The 18,119-nt window shown below is 36.1% G+C and overlaps 2 protein-coding genes across 2 annotated transcripts in view; both read right to left on the bottom strand.

Annotated features, from left to right (window-relative positions):
• The window catches only part of LOC127979732 (antigen peptide transporter 2-like), a 412,715-nt gene that overhangs the window by 45,344 nt on the left and 349,252 nt on the right, over window positions 1-18,119 (bottom strand). The gene's annotated exons all lie outside the window — the stretch shown is intronic.
• Window positions 1-18,119, bottom strand: part of LOC127979735 (HLA class I histocompatibility antigen, A alpha chain) — a 340,316-nt gene that overhangs the window by 2,907 nt on the left and 319,290 nt on the right. Inside the window, exons 1-2 of the mRNA XM_052585355.1 lie at window positions 8,707-8,874; window positions 6,975-7,235 (exon numbers count right to left, since the gene is read on the bottom strand). Coding sequence (XP_052441315.1) covers window positions 6,975-7,235; window positions 8,707-8,755 — 310 coding nt within the window. The 5' untranslated portion in view covers window positions 8,756-8,874. Of the gene's footprint in view, window positions 1-6,974; window positions 7,236-8,706 lie in introns of the transcript that reaches the window.

The raw sequence follows: 18,119 nt of genomic DNA, 5'->3' as shown, positions 1-18,119 counted from the left end.
GATCAGCTGCTGGATATTTACTCTCTGAACGAGTGACGCAAGAGAAACTCAGAGAGAAGAAGAAGGCTTTGTGTGTGTTTGGTCTTCAATCTGAGGATAAACGTCTGGAGAATAAGCTAAGATCCTCAGAGAAACACACTATAAACCACTGAATCACGTCTGATCAGAAACATCTGTGTGAATCGATCTTCTCAAACTGATCAGTGTCAGCTGAACATGATCTGCTTCAGAGGAGGATGAAAAGATCAAGACAAACTTTCTTCAGAATCAGTTTAAAAAGCTTGATGTTTGAAGTGGTTTTAAAATTGAAGTTTGAACCCCTGAAATCCATTTTTTATTTATTTTCAGTAATATCAATGTAATAAATTGTTGTTCAATAATATTTTTTCCTTTTTATTTTGTATTTTGAGAGAATTTTTTTCTACTGATTAATATTTACGCAAGAATAATGATCACTTTTTCCCCATCAAAAATAATAATTAAAAAATCCTAATATTGTCATCTCATCTGAAGCATCTTTGATCACACATTTTTATTTTAAGTAAAATCAATGGTATACATTTTTATTTTATAATATTTGTTCTTTTGAATTTTGTATTTTTAGAGAACTTCACATTAATAATTAATATTTACGCAATAATAATGATACATTTTTCCCCATCGAAAATAATTATAATAATAAAAAATATTTTGTAATATATTTACATTTAATATATTTATATATTGTAATATATTTTAGTTTCATAATTTGATAATATATTTTATTTTTTTATTTGTATTTTGAGAGAATTTCATGGAACTAATAAATATTTATGCAAGAATAATGATCACTTTTTTTCCAATGAAAAAAAAACAAACATTTTCTAATATTGTTATCTCACCTGAAGTATCTCTGCTCAAATATTTTTATTTTAAGTAAAATTGTTGTAATATATATATTTTTTTATAATATTTTTTTGTTTGTTTTTTATTTTGAGATAATTTTATGGTACTAATTAATATTTATGCTATAATAATGATAATTAATGATACTTTTTCAGAAGCAGTTCATTTACAAAAGAAGAACGAGATTAAAAACATTATCAAGACAAACTGCATGTTTCTTGAGAATCAGTTTAAAAAGAGTGAAATCTGAAGTCGTTTTAAATTTGAATCACTTTTAAAAGCTTGAAGTTTGAACACCTGAAATTTAATACGTTTTTTATTTTCAGTAATATAAATGCAATACATTTTAGTTTGATAATATTTTTTCTTTTTTAATTTTGTATTTTGAGAGAATTTCATGCTCCTAATTAATATTTTACACAAGAATTGTGATCACTTTTTTCACATCGAAAATTCTTTATTTCTTCTAATATTTTAATCTCATCTGAAGCATCTCTACTCACACATTTTTATCTTCAGTAAAATCAATGTAATATGCTTTTGTTCAATAATATTTTTTATTTAAAATGTTTAATTTTTAGATAATTTGATGGTAATAATTAATATTTACACAATAATTATTATAAGTTTTTCCCCATGGAAAATATCTATTATAATAAAACTTCTAATATTTCATCTCTAAATCATCTGTTCACACATTTCTCTTCTTCTCTGTTTCTGAAGCAGAAGCAGTTCATTTCTCACAAAAGAAGAACCAGATTACAAAGATATTAAAAGATAAACTTCACGTTTCTTGAGAATCTGTTTAAAAAGAGTGAAGTTTGAAATAGTTTTAAATTTGAATCACTTTTAAAAGCTTGATGTTTGAACACCTGAAATTCAATTATTTTTTATTTTCAGTAATATAAATGCAATACATTTTAGTTTGATAATATTTTTAATTTTTTTATTTTGTATTTTGAGAGAATTTCATGGTACTAATATATATTTTACGCAATTATTTTGATCATTTTTTTCACATCAAAAATTTTCTTCTTTTCTTCTAATATTTTAATCTCATCTGAAGCATCTCTGATCACACATTTCTATTTTCAGTAAAATCAGTGTAATATGCTTTTGTTCAATAATATTTTTTCTTTAGAATTGATTAACTTGAGCTGAATATCACAAAGAAAAAATTATTTGCAGCATCAGAAGAAAACACACATTATATAAATCATTTCTGAACACCACGAGCTTCAGACGAAACGCAGTCATGTCTCTTATTTTCAGTCCTGTTTGTTAATTATAACGAAGCTCTTTGACGAGACTTTGCTGAAACGTTTGAGAAAGACAAAACTAATGTTTCAGACGCTGTGAGATGAGATCAGATCCAGTTAAGCGTCGCTTCGAAGCACATTGAGGAGTTTATTTGGTAAATAACAGTAGTTAATGCGCATGTTTTCTTACTGTATAAGACATTTATCTGACTTAGTTGAGCGCATATGTTTTTATTAAGCACATTTTTATAATTTATGCGCATCTTGGTGTTTCCATCAAGTGTTTTTTAATGCGATATTGAAACATTACATATAAAAATAGGTGGATGTAAACATATAAAGCACAGTTTTTTATAGTTTAACTGCTCCATTTTCATTACAAAATAACAATATACCAATCAAAGTTTATAAACAATAGTATTTTGTTCATATATTGATATGAAATCGTTGGATATGACGTTGGATTGTGTAGCAATCTAATAATTAGTAATCGTCAGCTTTAAAGATGTTTTAGGTCAACAGACAAGTTACAGAAGTGGACAGAGGAATGATTCGTTGAAGCTTTAGTCTTAATAATTACTTGAGTAAAAGGAAAAGGTATGCAATGGGAAAGTAACAAGTTTATAATTAGTGTTCATGTCGTTTTTATACATTTATAAACAACTGTTTTCAGATTAGTGATGGACGAGAGAAGCTCTTTACACGTGTAACGTTACTCATACCCGCAATTAAACATTTGAGCATATATACAGGTGTAAGGTTATATATTTTGTTTTATACATATAGATATATATAGAGAGAGAGAAAGTGAGAGATCGTCTTTCTCTGCAGTTATCGGCAAATAATCGATTCAAACAAACTGAACCGAAAAAACATTATTTAATGCCTTAAAATGCTAAATAATGTTAAATAAGAGATGTGCTGCAAAGAAAACTAAATTTGATGCAAGTTTTTAAAGTGGATGCTAAAAACACTGTTTTTACAAATTGCTTTTACCATTAATCCATATACTTTGTTAACTGTATGTTAACGTTTTTGCAGAAGTTTGTTCTTTGAAGAGTGCAGTGGGTTTCTGTGAAACAGAGCTCTGCTATTGGAGCATTATTAAACATGGAAGCTACACAAGAACCAATCAGATTCCTTGTCTTCACACGGACGGTTTGTGTTCTTTTAAATCATGCAGAGTTCTAAAAGTGCATCTAAACAACAAATCACCGTGACAACGCCAAACAAACAAGTGGATCCAAACCAACAGCTTTATTTCATCGAAGAGCCCTGCACTGAATCCTTGTTTCACTGCCGCTTGCATCAACATCCGTAAAACAACGAAACGGTTCAGTGCAGGCTGCAATTCAGAAACCGTGTTCTCCTTTTTGCGCAGATTATTGCGAAGTTCAACCGGATCACAAGCAGAAACCTCGAGCAGGAATTCTTCTCGTTTTCTGGAAGTTTTCGAATCGAAGCTGGAATTGAAATCTCTCGGAGAATCTAACGCAAATGAAGTCTGCAGTAAGTTTGTATTTTTTTACCAATAGTGCAAGTCCATTTGTCAAGTTTAAAGAGATGTGTCTTCACTGTTGATCCTGATGTTTCATGTATTATTGCTTCGAGACACTACAGACTTCTTCAAAACATGCTTTGTAAGTATTCTTCTAATCTAATATCTGTAAAAAGTGCTACAAGAAAGAAATCCCGATGTTTGTGTCGGCATTACGTCTATTCAAGAGATCTTATATAAAGTACACAGATAAATACAATGCAAGTAAAATATATACTTTGTTTTCCATCACATCTGATCAAATAAATCTTAAACGTGGATGAAACTGTTTCCAAACTATAAAAATCTCAAAGAATGGCGTCTTGAATTTTTTCCAATCCAACTACTCGGCACAAAACGGTCTCTATTTAGCCCTTTCTCTCCTTTGTCCCGTGACAGTTTTAGCAACACCCCTTCTCCACCCTGTCACCTCACTCTCTCGTTTTGTTACAATCCTGTATAAATGTCATTGTCCTGATGAACACGAAGGAAGATATTTTGAGTAATGTTTGAAAGCAAACCAATCATGGGATGGATGTAACTGTTTTACTAAAGACATAACGATGGCTGCCACGTCCCACTGAAGCCTGTTAAACATTTAAATGTTACTTCAAGAGCCGCACTTTAAGCAGTTCACATGTTTTAAAGGAACATGCACTTGTTTGCGTTGCGATATAAGAATGTATTTTAATATGGCTTTACTTTCTTTCTTAGGACGGGGATCTAGTTGAACCTCACGTGTCGATGGGAATTGCCTTTGGAGGTCACTGATACAGCAATCATTTCGGAGGGTGTTTTAGCAAAGGATGGACTGGAGGACGTTCCCCGAGATGTGTTTGCTGGTAATCACAGAAATATTTAGTCTTGTGTCTCTTGTTGTAGTTTGTGTGTTGTGTCCAGGTTGATGGGTGACAGACTCCTTTACCCACAACACAAATGTCTGTGTAATCAGTTATCTGTGTGTTTTAACACTCATCTGTTATTGTAGGGTTCAATTATTGGTTGTTTTAATCACTCACCATCAACCCTTTCTTGTTTTAAACATGCTTTGAAGAAACTATTTTTGTACACTGTTACAATAAACTGAAAGTTTTGACAAACATTATAGTTCGTTTTGTGCTTTACTGGTTTTTGTTCGTTTAGCTTTACTGAAAAATGTGAGGCAATCTCTTTCCTTATATTTACAAGTGAAGTGAACACTAATAATACGTTTCCTCAACTAATGCTTTTCAGTCACCAGTACTTTATTCTACTTGATAATTAAGTTTAGTTTACAAACACTATTTAGTTTTAACAACTTAAAGTAATGCATCACTTTACTTATAAATTGAAGGCAATCGGTTTCCTCACTTTTTTAAGTTAACTCAACTTATTACATTTTAGAGTAAGATTATGATTATTTATAACACAATGAACACGTTGGATTCACTATTACAATGGATTATATTTCTCATAGTTAAGAAATGTTGTCAAAAGCAGTATTGATTATGTGTAATATTTAGGATCAATTATTCTTCAAGTACTTAACGAATCATTAATGAATCAGTTCATGAACTGGATCCTTCAACTCTTTATGATTCCTGTCTCTACTCGTCTTTTATTTGACGTCTAAACTGATCCAGATGTTTCTATAAAGTGTTACGAATTAAACTAACGCACAAAACTAGAATATCAGATAAAACATCTGTGAATAAAGCATCCAGCGAGCAGAAGAGAACAAAATCATCTCTTCATGTTTCTTGAGAATCAGTTTATAAAGAGTGAAGTTTGAAGTTGTTTTAAAAAGCTTGAAGTTTGAACACCTGAAATAAAAATATATATATATTTTCAGTAATATAAATGCAATACATTTTAGTTTGATAATATTTTTTCTTTTTTAATTTCATATTTTGAGAGAATTTCATGCTACTAATGAATATTTCACGCAAGAATTGTGATCACTTTTTTAACTTCAAAAATTATTATTTTTCTTCTAATATTTTAATCTCATCTGAAGCATCTCTACTCACACATCTTTATCTTCAGTAAAATCAATGTAATATGCTTTTGTTCAATAATATTTTTTATTTCAAATTTTAAATTTGTAGAGAATTTGACGGTAATAATTAATATTTACAAAATAATTATTATACGTTTTTCCTCATGGAAAATATTAATTATAATAAAAATTTGAATATTTCATCTCTAAAGCATCTCTGTTCACAAATTCACTCAGAATAAGTTCATTTCTTAAAAAGGAAAAACGAGATTAAAAAGATATTAAAAGACAAACTTTATGTTTCTTGAGAATCAGTTTATAAAGAGTGAAGTTTGAAGTAGTTTTAAATTTGAATCGCTTTTAAAAGCTTGAAGTTTGAATACCTGAAATGTAATACATTTTTTATTTTCAGTAAAATCAGTGTAATAAATTTTTGTTTGATAATATTTTTTCTTTTTCAATTTGTATTTTGAGAGACTTTCTTGGTACTGATTAATATTCACGCAAGAATAATGATCACTTTTTTCCCAATGATTTGTTGGCACAAATCTACAAGCTGAACCTCCATCTCTGCTGTCTTCCATCATCTCACTCTCTGATCGGATATTGTTTCGTTTTGTGAACTAGTCGTTATCTGGCTCGACTCGGTGTTCATCTTCAGTTCTCTCTTCACAGCAGTTCAGTCAGTGTACTGTTTGAGTAAATGAATTACTCCGGGATATTGGTTTCTTTTATCTCAGAGGGAGTGTCAGAAACATTAAAAAAGTTAACAGTTTAAGTCATTTGTGGATTAATGCGTATTAGAGATGCAAACCGTTTAAAACGATTAAGTTTGATTTGGTGAACTGGTTCAAAAAGATCAAGTTACATCGAATGATTCATTCGCGAACCGGATATCACAAACTGTTTTGTTTTAAACTCTCTCTCACAACAGACACGGAAGAGAAGACAATGCTGAATTAAGTTTTTTCTTAAACTTTTCAGGTGAAACGTAACCAAGTATCACCACCTAGTTACCACTGTTGCTTGCTCTATAAAAACACCATTGAGAAAATAGAAATGCCTTTGGATGCAAAAAAAGACTGTGAACAACATTCTGTACACATAATGCTATATTGTTGTTTTAATATCAGTATTCCTATACAGTTCATATTAATCATGCTGCTCCAAGAGCCTTTTGAATCTGTTAGCAGGCCCTTTGCAAACTGCTTTCAGGAAATCATTAAAGGAAATCAGAATAACGTGACAAATGTGTAAACATGCAAGAAAATAGTTAATTTGAGAATTTATGGGGACTCAAAGATAAGAATCTTACCTTGTGTTTGGTTAAAACGTTCCATTACGGTATTTATGTTGTTTTTGAACACCTGATGCACATTTGATCTAATTTGTGTGTTTCTTTGCCAGAACTGTTCATCCACAGCTCCTCTAACCCAGTCTTGTCTGGGAATAACTTCTTTAATCTCAGAATCATAGTAGTTCACCTGTGTCCCGTCAACCATTGTTGCAGCCACAAATTCTGGAAAACCTGGCACCCCCTTAGTTGCTGTGTAGATAACAATGTGGGAATGCTGGCCTGAAATTTAAGAAATAAATAAATAAATCATAAACCTTCCATATATATTTCTTCCTGAAGCACAAATGTTAACTAACACTGGAATTAAAAAATAACACTTTTTTGTTGGACTAAAAAATGTTGTCCAAAAATGTCTTAAGATTAATTGTAAAAATCTGATCTGTATTATTTGTATACTATACATTTAATACTCAGAAAATCCAAGTTAAGATAAATTAATTTCATATCACACATCAAATTCAAGCAAAAATAAGTTTGTGAGGTGTCAGTTTTCAGTAGATTTCATTAAATGTTGTCAATACAACTGAAATGTTTGAGAACAAACCTAGGAATTGACTTCATAAATTGATATTGCTTCCTTAAAAAAGTTTTGTTTCAAAAGTTAGTTTTAAAAGTTTTTTGTTTTAAAATAAATCAGTTATGTTACAAAGACAAACAAATTAAATAATTAATCAACCAATCAACATGATATGGTGATAAAGTTGTGATAAATTAAAGCTGTTCTGCTAGCTCATTGATCATGAATTACTGTGAATTAATGCAAACTGTAGCTACTCTCATAGAAACACTCATCTGATGAACACCCGACCCGATCATAAAATATAATTTATAAAGATTTTTTTCTCGGTATGTGACTGTATTAATTTCAATGTAACCCAGTATTTGTAAGCAGGCCGCTGAGATGTTAATTTAACTGAACACTGTAGCCATATTATTTCCAGACCATGCCTGAATAGGCAGCGTAGTCGACATCAAAAAGCCATTTTCATTAATTAACATCCAGCATTAATTATTTATTTTGATGACAATAAAGTCCAATAAAACAAATACAACGGTTTAGATTATACAGTATTTAATGTAGTATTTATAAGCCTATTTTCTGACATTTAAAGAGTTTAGCAAGTATGTCGTCATCGGTCTCTGGGTAGAAAAACGCTTCTCAGGTCAGAAACGAAACTTACCTAATACAGCAGACTAGCGTGCTCTAGAATATAGTTCAGACCTACATTTTCAAACTCAAACCAACAAACAAATATAACTGTTATTTGCCTACATTGCAATTCCTTTTCTCCATTTTCGCAATACACTTATCATTTACCACTGTTTATCATTATTAGGCCTATTATTATTATAACTTTTACTATTATGGTTAAGTAACGTTAGGCTACATTTTGTAAACTGTAATGCAATCAAAATATAATGTCACAGACAATCTTTTTTTTAAAGATACGTTCAAAGTAGTAGGCCTATGATTTTTAGGATAAAGCCTATAAATAGGCTACGCCAAAAGCATAGGCAATATAAAGCATGCGTGTATAAAATACGTCATAATACACATTTCTGAAAATTGTTTTTTAAAACTTTGATTCTTATAGGCTGTTCAATAGGTACGTTTAAGTCTAACAGAAGAACTCTTAAAAAGCAATCATACAACAACTGGTAGGTTATACTCAAATTAAACTCTTCTTACCAGCACAGACAAGATAGGCTCCAAGTAGCAAAAGCAGTATTGGCCGCATCCTTGCGCTTGCCTCCTTTCAGAAGAATAGCTCCGTAAAAATAATATTTAATGTGTACCAGACACCTCAGTTGTCTCCTGTGAGCTGGTGAAATCGTTCTGAATCTGCACACACCCGTCTATGCACTCGCCTTATAAATACACTATGAAATTCCAGCCAATCGTTTCTCTTGACATGTTCAACGTCACGAGTTACTAAGATATATTTCCTTTACTAGGTTGATCACGAAAGTGAAGACAAAATAGTAATGAAGTGAAAATAAAATAACTTGAGACAAATGCCTGTGGTAGAAGATAATATTTTATCATTCCACTAGTTATTTGTATTCGACTCACTAAATTAATGCACTTTTTAAATAATTTTTTTTAATTAATATTAATATAATACAAACACAAACTTATTAGGCTATTAACATATATATTCATGCTGATTTATTCACTCTTATTTTTATTTTTATTTTTTTATTAGTATACAATTTAATCTGGTATTATCAATATATAACAAATAACATAAAAATTAATCAAACTGACTGGCTTTAATTTTTATATTGAGAATAGCAGAAACTAAAAAGTGACTTTAAAATGCTACCACATAGATGCTCTTCAAAGTTCGAGAGCAGGCTAGAAAATTCCATATATGTGAAAGCGCAACAGTAAACAACAGAGAACCACTCTTTTGTTTAGAGGTAATAGTTGCAGTCAATATTTGAGTGGAAATATGGTATATCAAAACTAAAGCTCTTATTAGTCCTAATGACCAATTGAAGTGGTTACCAGTTTTTTATTGTTTGTTTGTTTGTTTCCTCTTGAAAGATAAAATGTTATTCATAAAAAAAAAAATTAAGTTAATTAAGCACTGATGTCAAGATCTGATAAGCCTAGCAATGGATGAAGATGAACTGCAATTATGCAAACGAAAGAAGTAGTTTATACTGTGAATACATGAGTTAGAAAGACATCAAGGGAAAATTATTCGATATGATCCTTCAACGAAAAATTTTAGGATAGACATTTTTCAAACAAAAAAAACCCCACAACAATTTAAGACATTCAAAAATAATACATAATTAGAAACCTACACAGGTTGTTACCACACTACAAGAGAAAATAAGTGAAGGGAATTCCCTGTGTCCTTAACTGCACTCGGCTCCGAAAAACCACGTGATATTAATGCAAAATGGGCACTGTATTTGCGGGTTTGGAAAACTAATGTTGGCTCGGTGCGCCATCTACTGGAGATCAATATCTACTAGACAGAAAGACTTAATGTATGGCAAGCCCTTTTAGCTTGAATTGTTCCCAGCATGGGCGTAATCTATCGTAATCTAATCTATTTATTCGTGGCAGGCACACGTTTATTTGGTTATTTTCGTGATTGCAGCACGTTTTTTTAACTAATGCATTTCAACTGGAGGCATCTTTCGTGCATTAGCACGATATTTTCTGATTAATTATTATTATTATTATTTTTTTTTTTCCACAGGGCAACAGAAGAAACTCACTGAAACTTTAAAAAAAAAATCGGAGCTTAACTTACTGTTACAAAAGTAAGCAACATACTGTATTGCTGGTTACAAAACCACATATTAAAACTTTTTTAGCTGTAAAATGCGCAATGGTTCTTTTTTTACTTTTTCATTGATTTTTTTTTTCCATAAGCCTAGATTTTATTTTGTTTATTACAGAATTCAATATCAAGTCCTTGACACATAACTGTAACACATTTTCACATTAAGAAACAATTTAGTTTAAATAAAAAGAACAACAACAATAAATAAATAAATAAATAAATAAATAAATAGCGATAGGCCTACAGATTTTTTATTTTTATTTTTTTTATTTACTTTAGACTCTAAAGTTAAAAGTTTTTATTAAGGTTATTGTAAAGGTTTCTTAAAAATGCTGTCGCTGATGAGCCTCTGATCGCTGTCAGATTCTGTGATATGAATGTCCGCTAATGGGCTTAGAATGAGCCCCACTCGGTCAGTGTTCTGGCTTACTGTAAGACCGAAATAATATAATTAAAATAAAGAAATGAATGAATACATGATAACATCTAAATAAATGTTGATAGATTAAGCGTTATAGTTTTACAAATATTAATAAACAGCAAATCAACACAGCTTCGAAATAATAACCGAGAAAGACCTAAATAAGAATAATACAAAATTAATAAACAGCACCGCCCCTCCCACCACGCGCTGTGCATCAACCCCAAAGCGTCAAAAACTGAAGCGTGCGCCGAGTCCCTATTCGCATACTATCCGTCCTAAATAGTATGCGAAACTAGAATTAGTGCGTCCCAAATCGTAGTATGTTGAAAAGAGTATTCCAAAGATACCCGGATGGTCAACTATTTCCGGTTAGAATTCGAAGTGCAGATCAATGCACACCTCTAAGTGCTAATATTGCCCACAACCCATTGCGTGCTGGAGGGAGGAGCTTTGCGATGGCTTGCGGTGATGTAAGCATGGCAGCCGGATGGAGCAGCGGAGATGCGCCCTCAGCTTTTAAGTGTAAGAATTCAAATGTTTAACCCTAATTAAAGTTATATTTTATTTCGTTACACACATTGCACATGAACGTCAGAACCAGCAGCCTCACAAATTACCTGCGTTTGGTTCTACGACGACGCCGTCCTGCTTCTTCACTCCTCAACTTGGTAGGTTACACATTGTAAAATGTATTGTGAAAAAAAAAAAGATGAGAAAAAAAGATGGGAATAGTAAATACAATTTTATTGAACATAAAGAATGAATGAAACGTTAACAGTTGTGGTGTGCGTAACTAGGCAACCACGTTGTCGTTCACGTTGCATGACGTCATCGAAGTATGTCCCAGAACGTGCATACTCTTTTGCTACACACTCAAAACTATGTACTTTTTCCTCACAAAAAAGTACATACTTTTAGGTCGTAGTATAAGGCCGGTGACACACTGGATGCGTTGCGCAAGCGTCTCAGCCGCGTGGCGTGTCGGTTTTTAATTCGGCTCCCATGTTAACAGGTTAGAGCTTACAGACCGCCTGCGTGAGACGCACGTCTCAGCCGCGCGGTAAACGCTTGCTTGCTAGAAATAGAACCGACGCCTATTTTTACCGCGACACGCGCGCGTGTTGAAAGCTTTTCCAGGCTAAATATAATAGGAAAATGTGTTTAAATGTCATTTTGTACACAAATACATATGAATTCCTGATATTTTGATATTTGAAAGTCTATAGGTTGACATAAATTCAGATATAAATGTAATAAAAAAATAATAAGAAGAATTATCGATTTTCAAATATTGCACCTGTCAAACATAATCTATTTCGCCGTCAATACTTTTGACGGTGTCCTTTATCAGTAGGCGTAGGTGTAGGTGTGTAGAAAAAAGTATATATTGTTGTAATGAAGACATGAGCCTGGTCTGTCAACGGTCTCCCTCTACAGCAGCAGCGTGCCAGCGCCGCGTCAGGCACGCTTCTGGTGTTTAAAAACACAGAATCCGCCACGCTTCTGGGACGCTTCTGGGACGCTTCAGACACGCGGCGCTCACGCCACGCATCCAGTGTGTCACCGGCCTAAGTAGGCGAATTGGGACTCAGGCCGGTGACACACTGGATGCGTGGCGCGAGCGTCTCAGCCGCGTGGCGTGTCGGTTTTTAATTCGGCTCCCATGTTAACAGGTTAGAGCTTACAGACCGCCTGCGTGAGACGCGCGTCTCAGGCGCGGCTCGAGCCGCGCGGTAAACGCTTGCTTGCTAGAAATAGAACCGACGCCTATTTTTACCGCGACACGCGCGCGTGTTGGAAGCTTTTCCAGGCTAAATATAATAGGAAAATGTGTTTAAATGTCATTTTGTACACAAATACATATGAATTCCTGATATTTTGATATTTGAAAGTCTATAGGTTGACATAAATTCAGATATAAATGTAATAAAAAAATAAAATAATAATTATCGATTTTCAAATATTGCACCTGTCAAACATAATCTATTTCGCCTTCAATACTGTTGACGGTGTCCTTTATCAGTAGGCGCGTAGGTGTAGGTGTGTAGAAAAAAGTATATATTGTTGTAATGAAGACATGAGCCTGGTCTGTCAACGGTCTTCCTCTACAGCAGCAGCGCGCCAGCGCCGCGTCAGGCACGCTTCTGGTGTGTAAAGACACAGAATCCTCCACGCTTCTGGGACGCTTCAGACACGCGGCGCTCACGCCACGCAGCCAGTGTGTCACCGGCCTCAGCGGTGGTCAAGCGCCTCTAGCGTCACTGACATGAGATGTTTTTCGCTATGAAATCACGTTCAAGAAGTCTCATTCAGCACACATCGCGATACTTTCCATCAGTTTACCAGAGTCGCAGGTTGGGTGAGTTATACAGTCTATGGCAGTGGTTCCCAAACTTTTTGCAGCATGCACCCCTTTCTAGTGTTTGACACCTGTCAAGCACCCCCCAACACTTTACTCTGGTTAAACTTCACATTTTTAATTGCAATAACTAAATACAAATATTCACTGTAGATTAGAAAACATGAAAACAAATCTGTTATAAATACAAAAGATTACTACCTTTTTTTAGTGAGATGGATGGGCCTGCATGTTTGCACACAGATCATCAAAATTCGGGGTAATGGATGACAGTTTTACTCTCAAATCATTCTCGGCATCTAGTCTTTGTCGATGTTTTGTTTTCAACAATGTCAGTGCAGAAAAGCCTGCCTCGCATAAGTATGTGGTTGCAAAGGGCATCAACACTTTAAGTGCTTGCTTTGACAATCCTGGATACTCCACCATTGCTGAAGCCCAGAAATCCACCAGTGACTTATTTTTAAAAAGCATGTTGTGTCTCCCATCAGATGACAACTCCAGTAACTTTTCTTGCTCTTGAAATGAGAGATGTGGGATTGGAGGAGTAACATCAAAAGGATTCCGAATCCATGTCTGAGATTGGTCCATAGGGGGGAAATAAGTCCGCAGATTTTGGCTGAGCTGGTTGAGATGTTCAATTATGAGGCCTTTGACACAATCACTTAGCACAGATTCCCGGGATTGCAAAAATTCAGATAAAAGAGGAAAGCACTCGGTGGAGTTTGTATTTATCCAGTTGGCCCAGAAAACAAGCTCTTTAATAAGTGCTTCAACTTTGTCCTGGGTGTTGAAAACGGTGGTACCAAGACCCTGCAGACTTAAATTAATTTCATTTAGAGTAGAAAATATGTCTGCCAGGTATGCCAGCCTCTGAAGCCAGATGTCGTCTTGCAAGCATGAAGACAAGTGAAACGGGTTGTGAACAAAAAATTCCTCAACTTCACATCTGAGCTCAAAAATCCTTGCTAAAACCTTTCCACGCGATAACCAGCGAACTTCTGTGTGCAGTAGAAGTGTTTCATGCTCGCTGCCCATTTCGTTGCTTATAGTGCGAAAAATACGCGAATTTAACGGACGAGCCTTGATGAAGTTGACGATTTTCACGACGTCATGAAGTACAGTCAAAAGTTCACCTGGCATGTTTTTCGTCGCTAGGGCTTCCCGGTGGATGCTGCAGTGGACCCAGGAAACTGCTGGTGCAGTTTTTCGGATGAGAGCCACTGCTCCTTTGTGCCTCCCCGTCATTGCTTTAGCACCGTCTGTACAAATTCCAACGCAGCGCGCCCAGTCAACTTTGTGTACTCGGAAAAAGCTATCCATCAAATTAAAAATATCTTCCCCTGTTGAATGTGTGACAAGGGGACGGCAAAACAAAAAATCTTCATGAACTGTGTTTTCAAATAAATAACGGACATACACAAGAAGATTAGCTAGATTCGCTACGTCAGTAGACTCATCGATTTGCAGTGAGAAGAATTCACTGTTTTTTATTCTGCTTATTAGCTGGTTGAAGATGTCAGTAGATATCGAATCAATGCGACGAGAAACAGTATTGTCAGAGAGAGGGATTTTTTCCAGCGTCTTTGCTGCTTTCTCCCGGAGCATACAGTTTACCATGTCTTTGGCAACAGGTAAGCAGAGATTTTCTCCAATTGTGTGGGGCATACCTTTTTTAGCTATGTGGTAGCTCGCCAGATATGAAGCTTTCTGTGCATTTTTGGAAGTCCCTAAGCCTGAATGGGAGTGGATAATTTTTTTCTTCTTCTGCAGTTCTGCCAATTTTCCTTGGAAAAAACTTGCAGGCATGTCTTGCAATTGACTATGTCCTGTTTGTAAGTGCCGGACCATATATGAGGGCTTGAGACTGCTATTAGCTAAAACTTCACCACAGACTACACATTGCGGGTTTGGACTTTCTGCATCACCAATCCATGTAAACCCGAAAGCAATGTAACTGTCACTGTATTTGCGTTTCTTACTTGACATTTTCTCCCTTTGGCATGCAGGCCTATTTCTCTTGAACAATACATCTCTGTTAGGTTTCTCTGTTCCCGCCTCTTCACTACGTTCATTATCATCTGAGTCTGTTTGATCGTGTTTTTCAATATATTCAGCGCCGTGGTCGGTGCACATCTCCACACAAGAGGCCGATGTAGATGGCTCATTCCTGTCCCTTGAGTTCTTTAAAGTGCCCGTTTTTAACCAGGTGTCCATTTTGATGAATGTAGTAAGTGAAAAAAATAAATGAAAGAATTATCAGTTAGCGCCTAATATGAACAGGGCGGGGCTATTGTGACAAAGACGTGCTTGTAAAATGAAATTAGTAATTTATAGCTTGTGTTAAGGACAAGGACGTTAAGGACGCTGTGCTTTGGCATTATTAAGACCGGCATGCACTGTCACGTACACACACTCTCAAGTGACTAAGACCTCAAGTGTGGCTGTTGACGAAGGCGTGTCGAGTCGTGTCTAATCTCGGCAAATTTACTTCACTTTATGGCGGTTCTTAACGAGAAAGCCTCTCGTCCTCAACCCCCACGCTCTAACATTGACTGTCTCACAGCAAAGGCACCCGAGCGTCATTGGACTGAGCTATCATTTGAGCGCCCCCTCAGACACTCTGCACAATCCAGCCTTCAGAGTTTGAGGGACAAAGGGCAAAGAAGGCCAGTTTATAACGGCTTACACAGCTGCCGCGTTCTTGCTAGCGGCGTGGTCCGATGTTTTATCTTGTTGGATTAAATCCTGCCGTGGATATGCTTCAGGATTATACACAACCAAACGCAGCGAGTTTGACGCATGTGCTTCCCTTCCTTTTCGCCAGGGACTGTGCCCTCCACTAGAGAGTACTGTTGGACTGCTAATGCACATCCAACCCTCTCACTGCAGTCCCCACACTCTAACATTGACTGTCTCGCAGCAAAGGCACCTCGAGCATCATTGGATTGAGCTATCATTTGAGCGCCCCCTCAGACACTCTGCACAATCCAGCCTTCAGAGTTTGAGGAATGGCACAAGAGGCTGACAAAGACGGCCAGTTTATAATGGCTCACACAGCTGCCGCGTTCTCACCAGCGGCAGAGCCCGATGTTCAATCTGTTGGCCTAATTCCTGCCGTGGACACGTTTCAGGATTATACACAACGAGAAGCAACGGCTCTTACGCATACACTTCTATTAAAGTTCAATTAAAAGGTTGAACGTTGTCAAAGTAGGCACAATTGTTGCTGCCACTCAAAAAGTATCTTCGACACGTCGAACATTGCCTGCACTCTATGGTCCTCCGGCATCCTCCGTAGCATATCTGCAACAGTTTGTCCAAACCGGTCGCTCTCATCATTGCCTTGACACAGTCTCTGTTGAAGCTCCACCCGCCATTCCTCCAACTGAGCCTCCAACCGAGCAACCTGCACTTGGACCCAGTCATCTTCTTCTTTTCTGTTCCTTTTTTCTGCCATTCTTGGACTGGGGGACGGAAGAGATGGCTGGTGATGGGGGATACGACTTGGTAATTGGTCATCATCGCTGTTGGCTGGAGGTCTCACATCCTATAAACCAGTGGAGTTTGAGCTGGTATCAGTCCCATCCTGTGATTATGAAATAAATAGCAAATAGTATAAGTTATATATAAAAGATGATGCATTCATTGTTAATTCATAGATATATAGAGCTATAATAACTGCATATTCATACATTGCAAATGCTAAATTGTTGCATTTGTATTTTCTGTAAGCCAAATAAAATTACAATCTATTTTATTATGTAAATACAACCCTTTACATTTAATTACAAGTTATTACACATGCTTTTTGACTCACAGGTATATTATTTTTGCAAAAAATCAATACCCCATGTGGTAGCATTGCTAGTTAAGTTAGCTAACCGAAACACAATAGAGGTACATAAAAGGACGTGCATGATTTACCTCATCGTCAAAGTTTTACTCCGTAAGCCGATGTTTGACATGAGGTGCCAGCCAAGATAGGAATAAATAAAACGCTGGGATTTTTTTTCCTCCTGGACCCCCACTTTTTTACGGAGACGAACGTACTTGTCTCGAGAGTCCTTCCATCTTCATGCACTCCGCTACATCTAAATCGACGTTGGAGGCGGTTCTTAACGAGAAAGCCTCTCGTCCTCAACCCCCACGCTCTAACATTGACTGTCTCACAGCAAAGGCACCCGAGCGTCATTGGACTGAGCTATCATTTGAGCGCCCCCTCAGACACTCTGCACAATCCAGCCTTCAGAGTTTGAGGGACAAAGGGCAAAGAAGGCCAGTTTATAACGGCTTACACAGCTGCCGCGTTCTTGCTAGCGGCGTGGTCCGATGTTTTATCTTGTTGGATTAAATCCTGCCGTGGATATGCTTCAGGATTATACACAACCAAACGCAGCGAGTTTGACGCATGTGCTTCCCTTCCTTTTCGCCAGGGACTGTGCCCTCCACTAGAGAGTACTGTTGGACTGCTAATGCACATCCAACCCTCTCACTGCAGTCCCCACACTCTAACATTGACTGTCTCGCAGCAAAGGCACCTCGAGCATCATTGGATTGAGCTATCATTTAAGCGCCCCCTCATACACTCTGCACAATCCAGCCTTCAGAGTTTGAGGAATGGCACAAGAGGCTGACAAAGACGGCCAGTTTATAATGGCTCACACAGCTGCCGCGTTCTCACCAGCGGCAGAGCCCGATGTTCAATCTGTTGGCCTAATTCCTGCCGTGGACACGTTTCAGGATTATACACAACGAGAAGCAACGGCTCTTACGCATACACTTCTATTAAAGTTCAATTAAAAGGTTGAACGTTGTCAAAGTAGGCACAATTGTTGCTGCCACTCAAAAAGTATCTTCGACACGTCGAACATTGCCTGCACTCTATGGTCCTCCGGCATCCTCCGTAGCATATCTGCAACAGTTTGTCCAAACCGGTCGCTCTCATCATTGCCTTGACACAGTCTCTGTTGAAGCTCCACCCGCCATTCCTCCAACTGAGCCTCCAACCGAGC

Source organism: Carassius gibelio, chromosome B19, assembly GCF_023724105.1.
Source record: "Carassius gibelio isolate Cgi1373 ecotype wild population from Czech Republic chromosome B19, carGib1.2-hapl.c, whole genome shotgun sequence".
In the NCBI taxonomy this organism is placed as follows: Eukaryota; Metazoa; Chordata; class Actinopteri; order Cypriniformes; family Cyprinidae; genus Carassius; species Carassius gibelio.
This window is presented reverse-complemented; position numbering and strand designations above follow the sequence as displayed.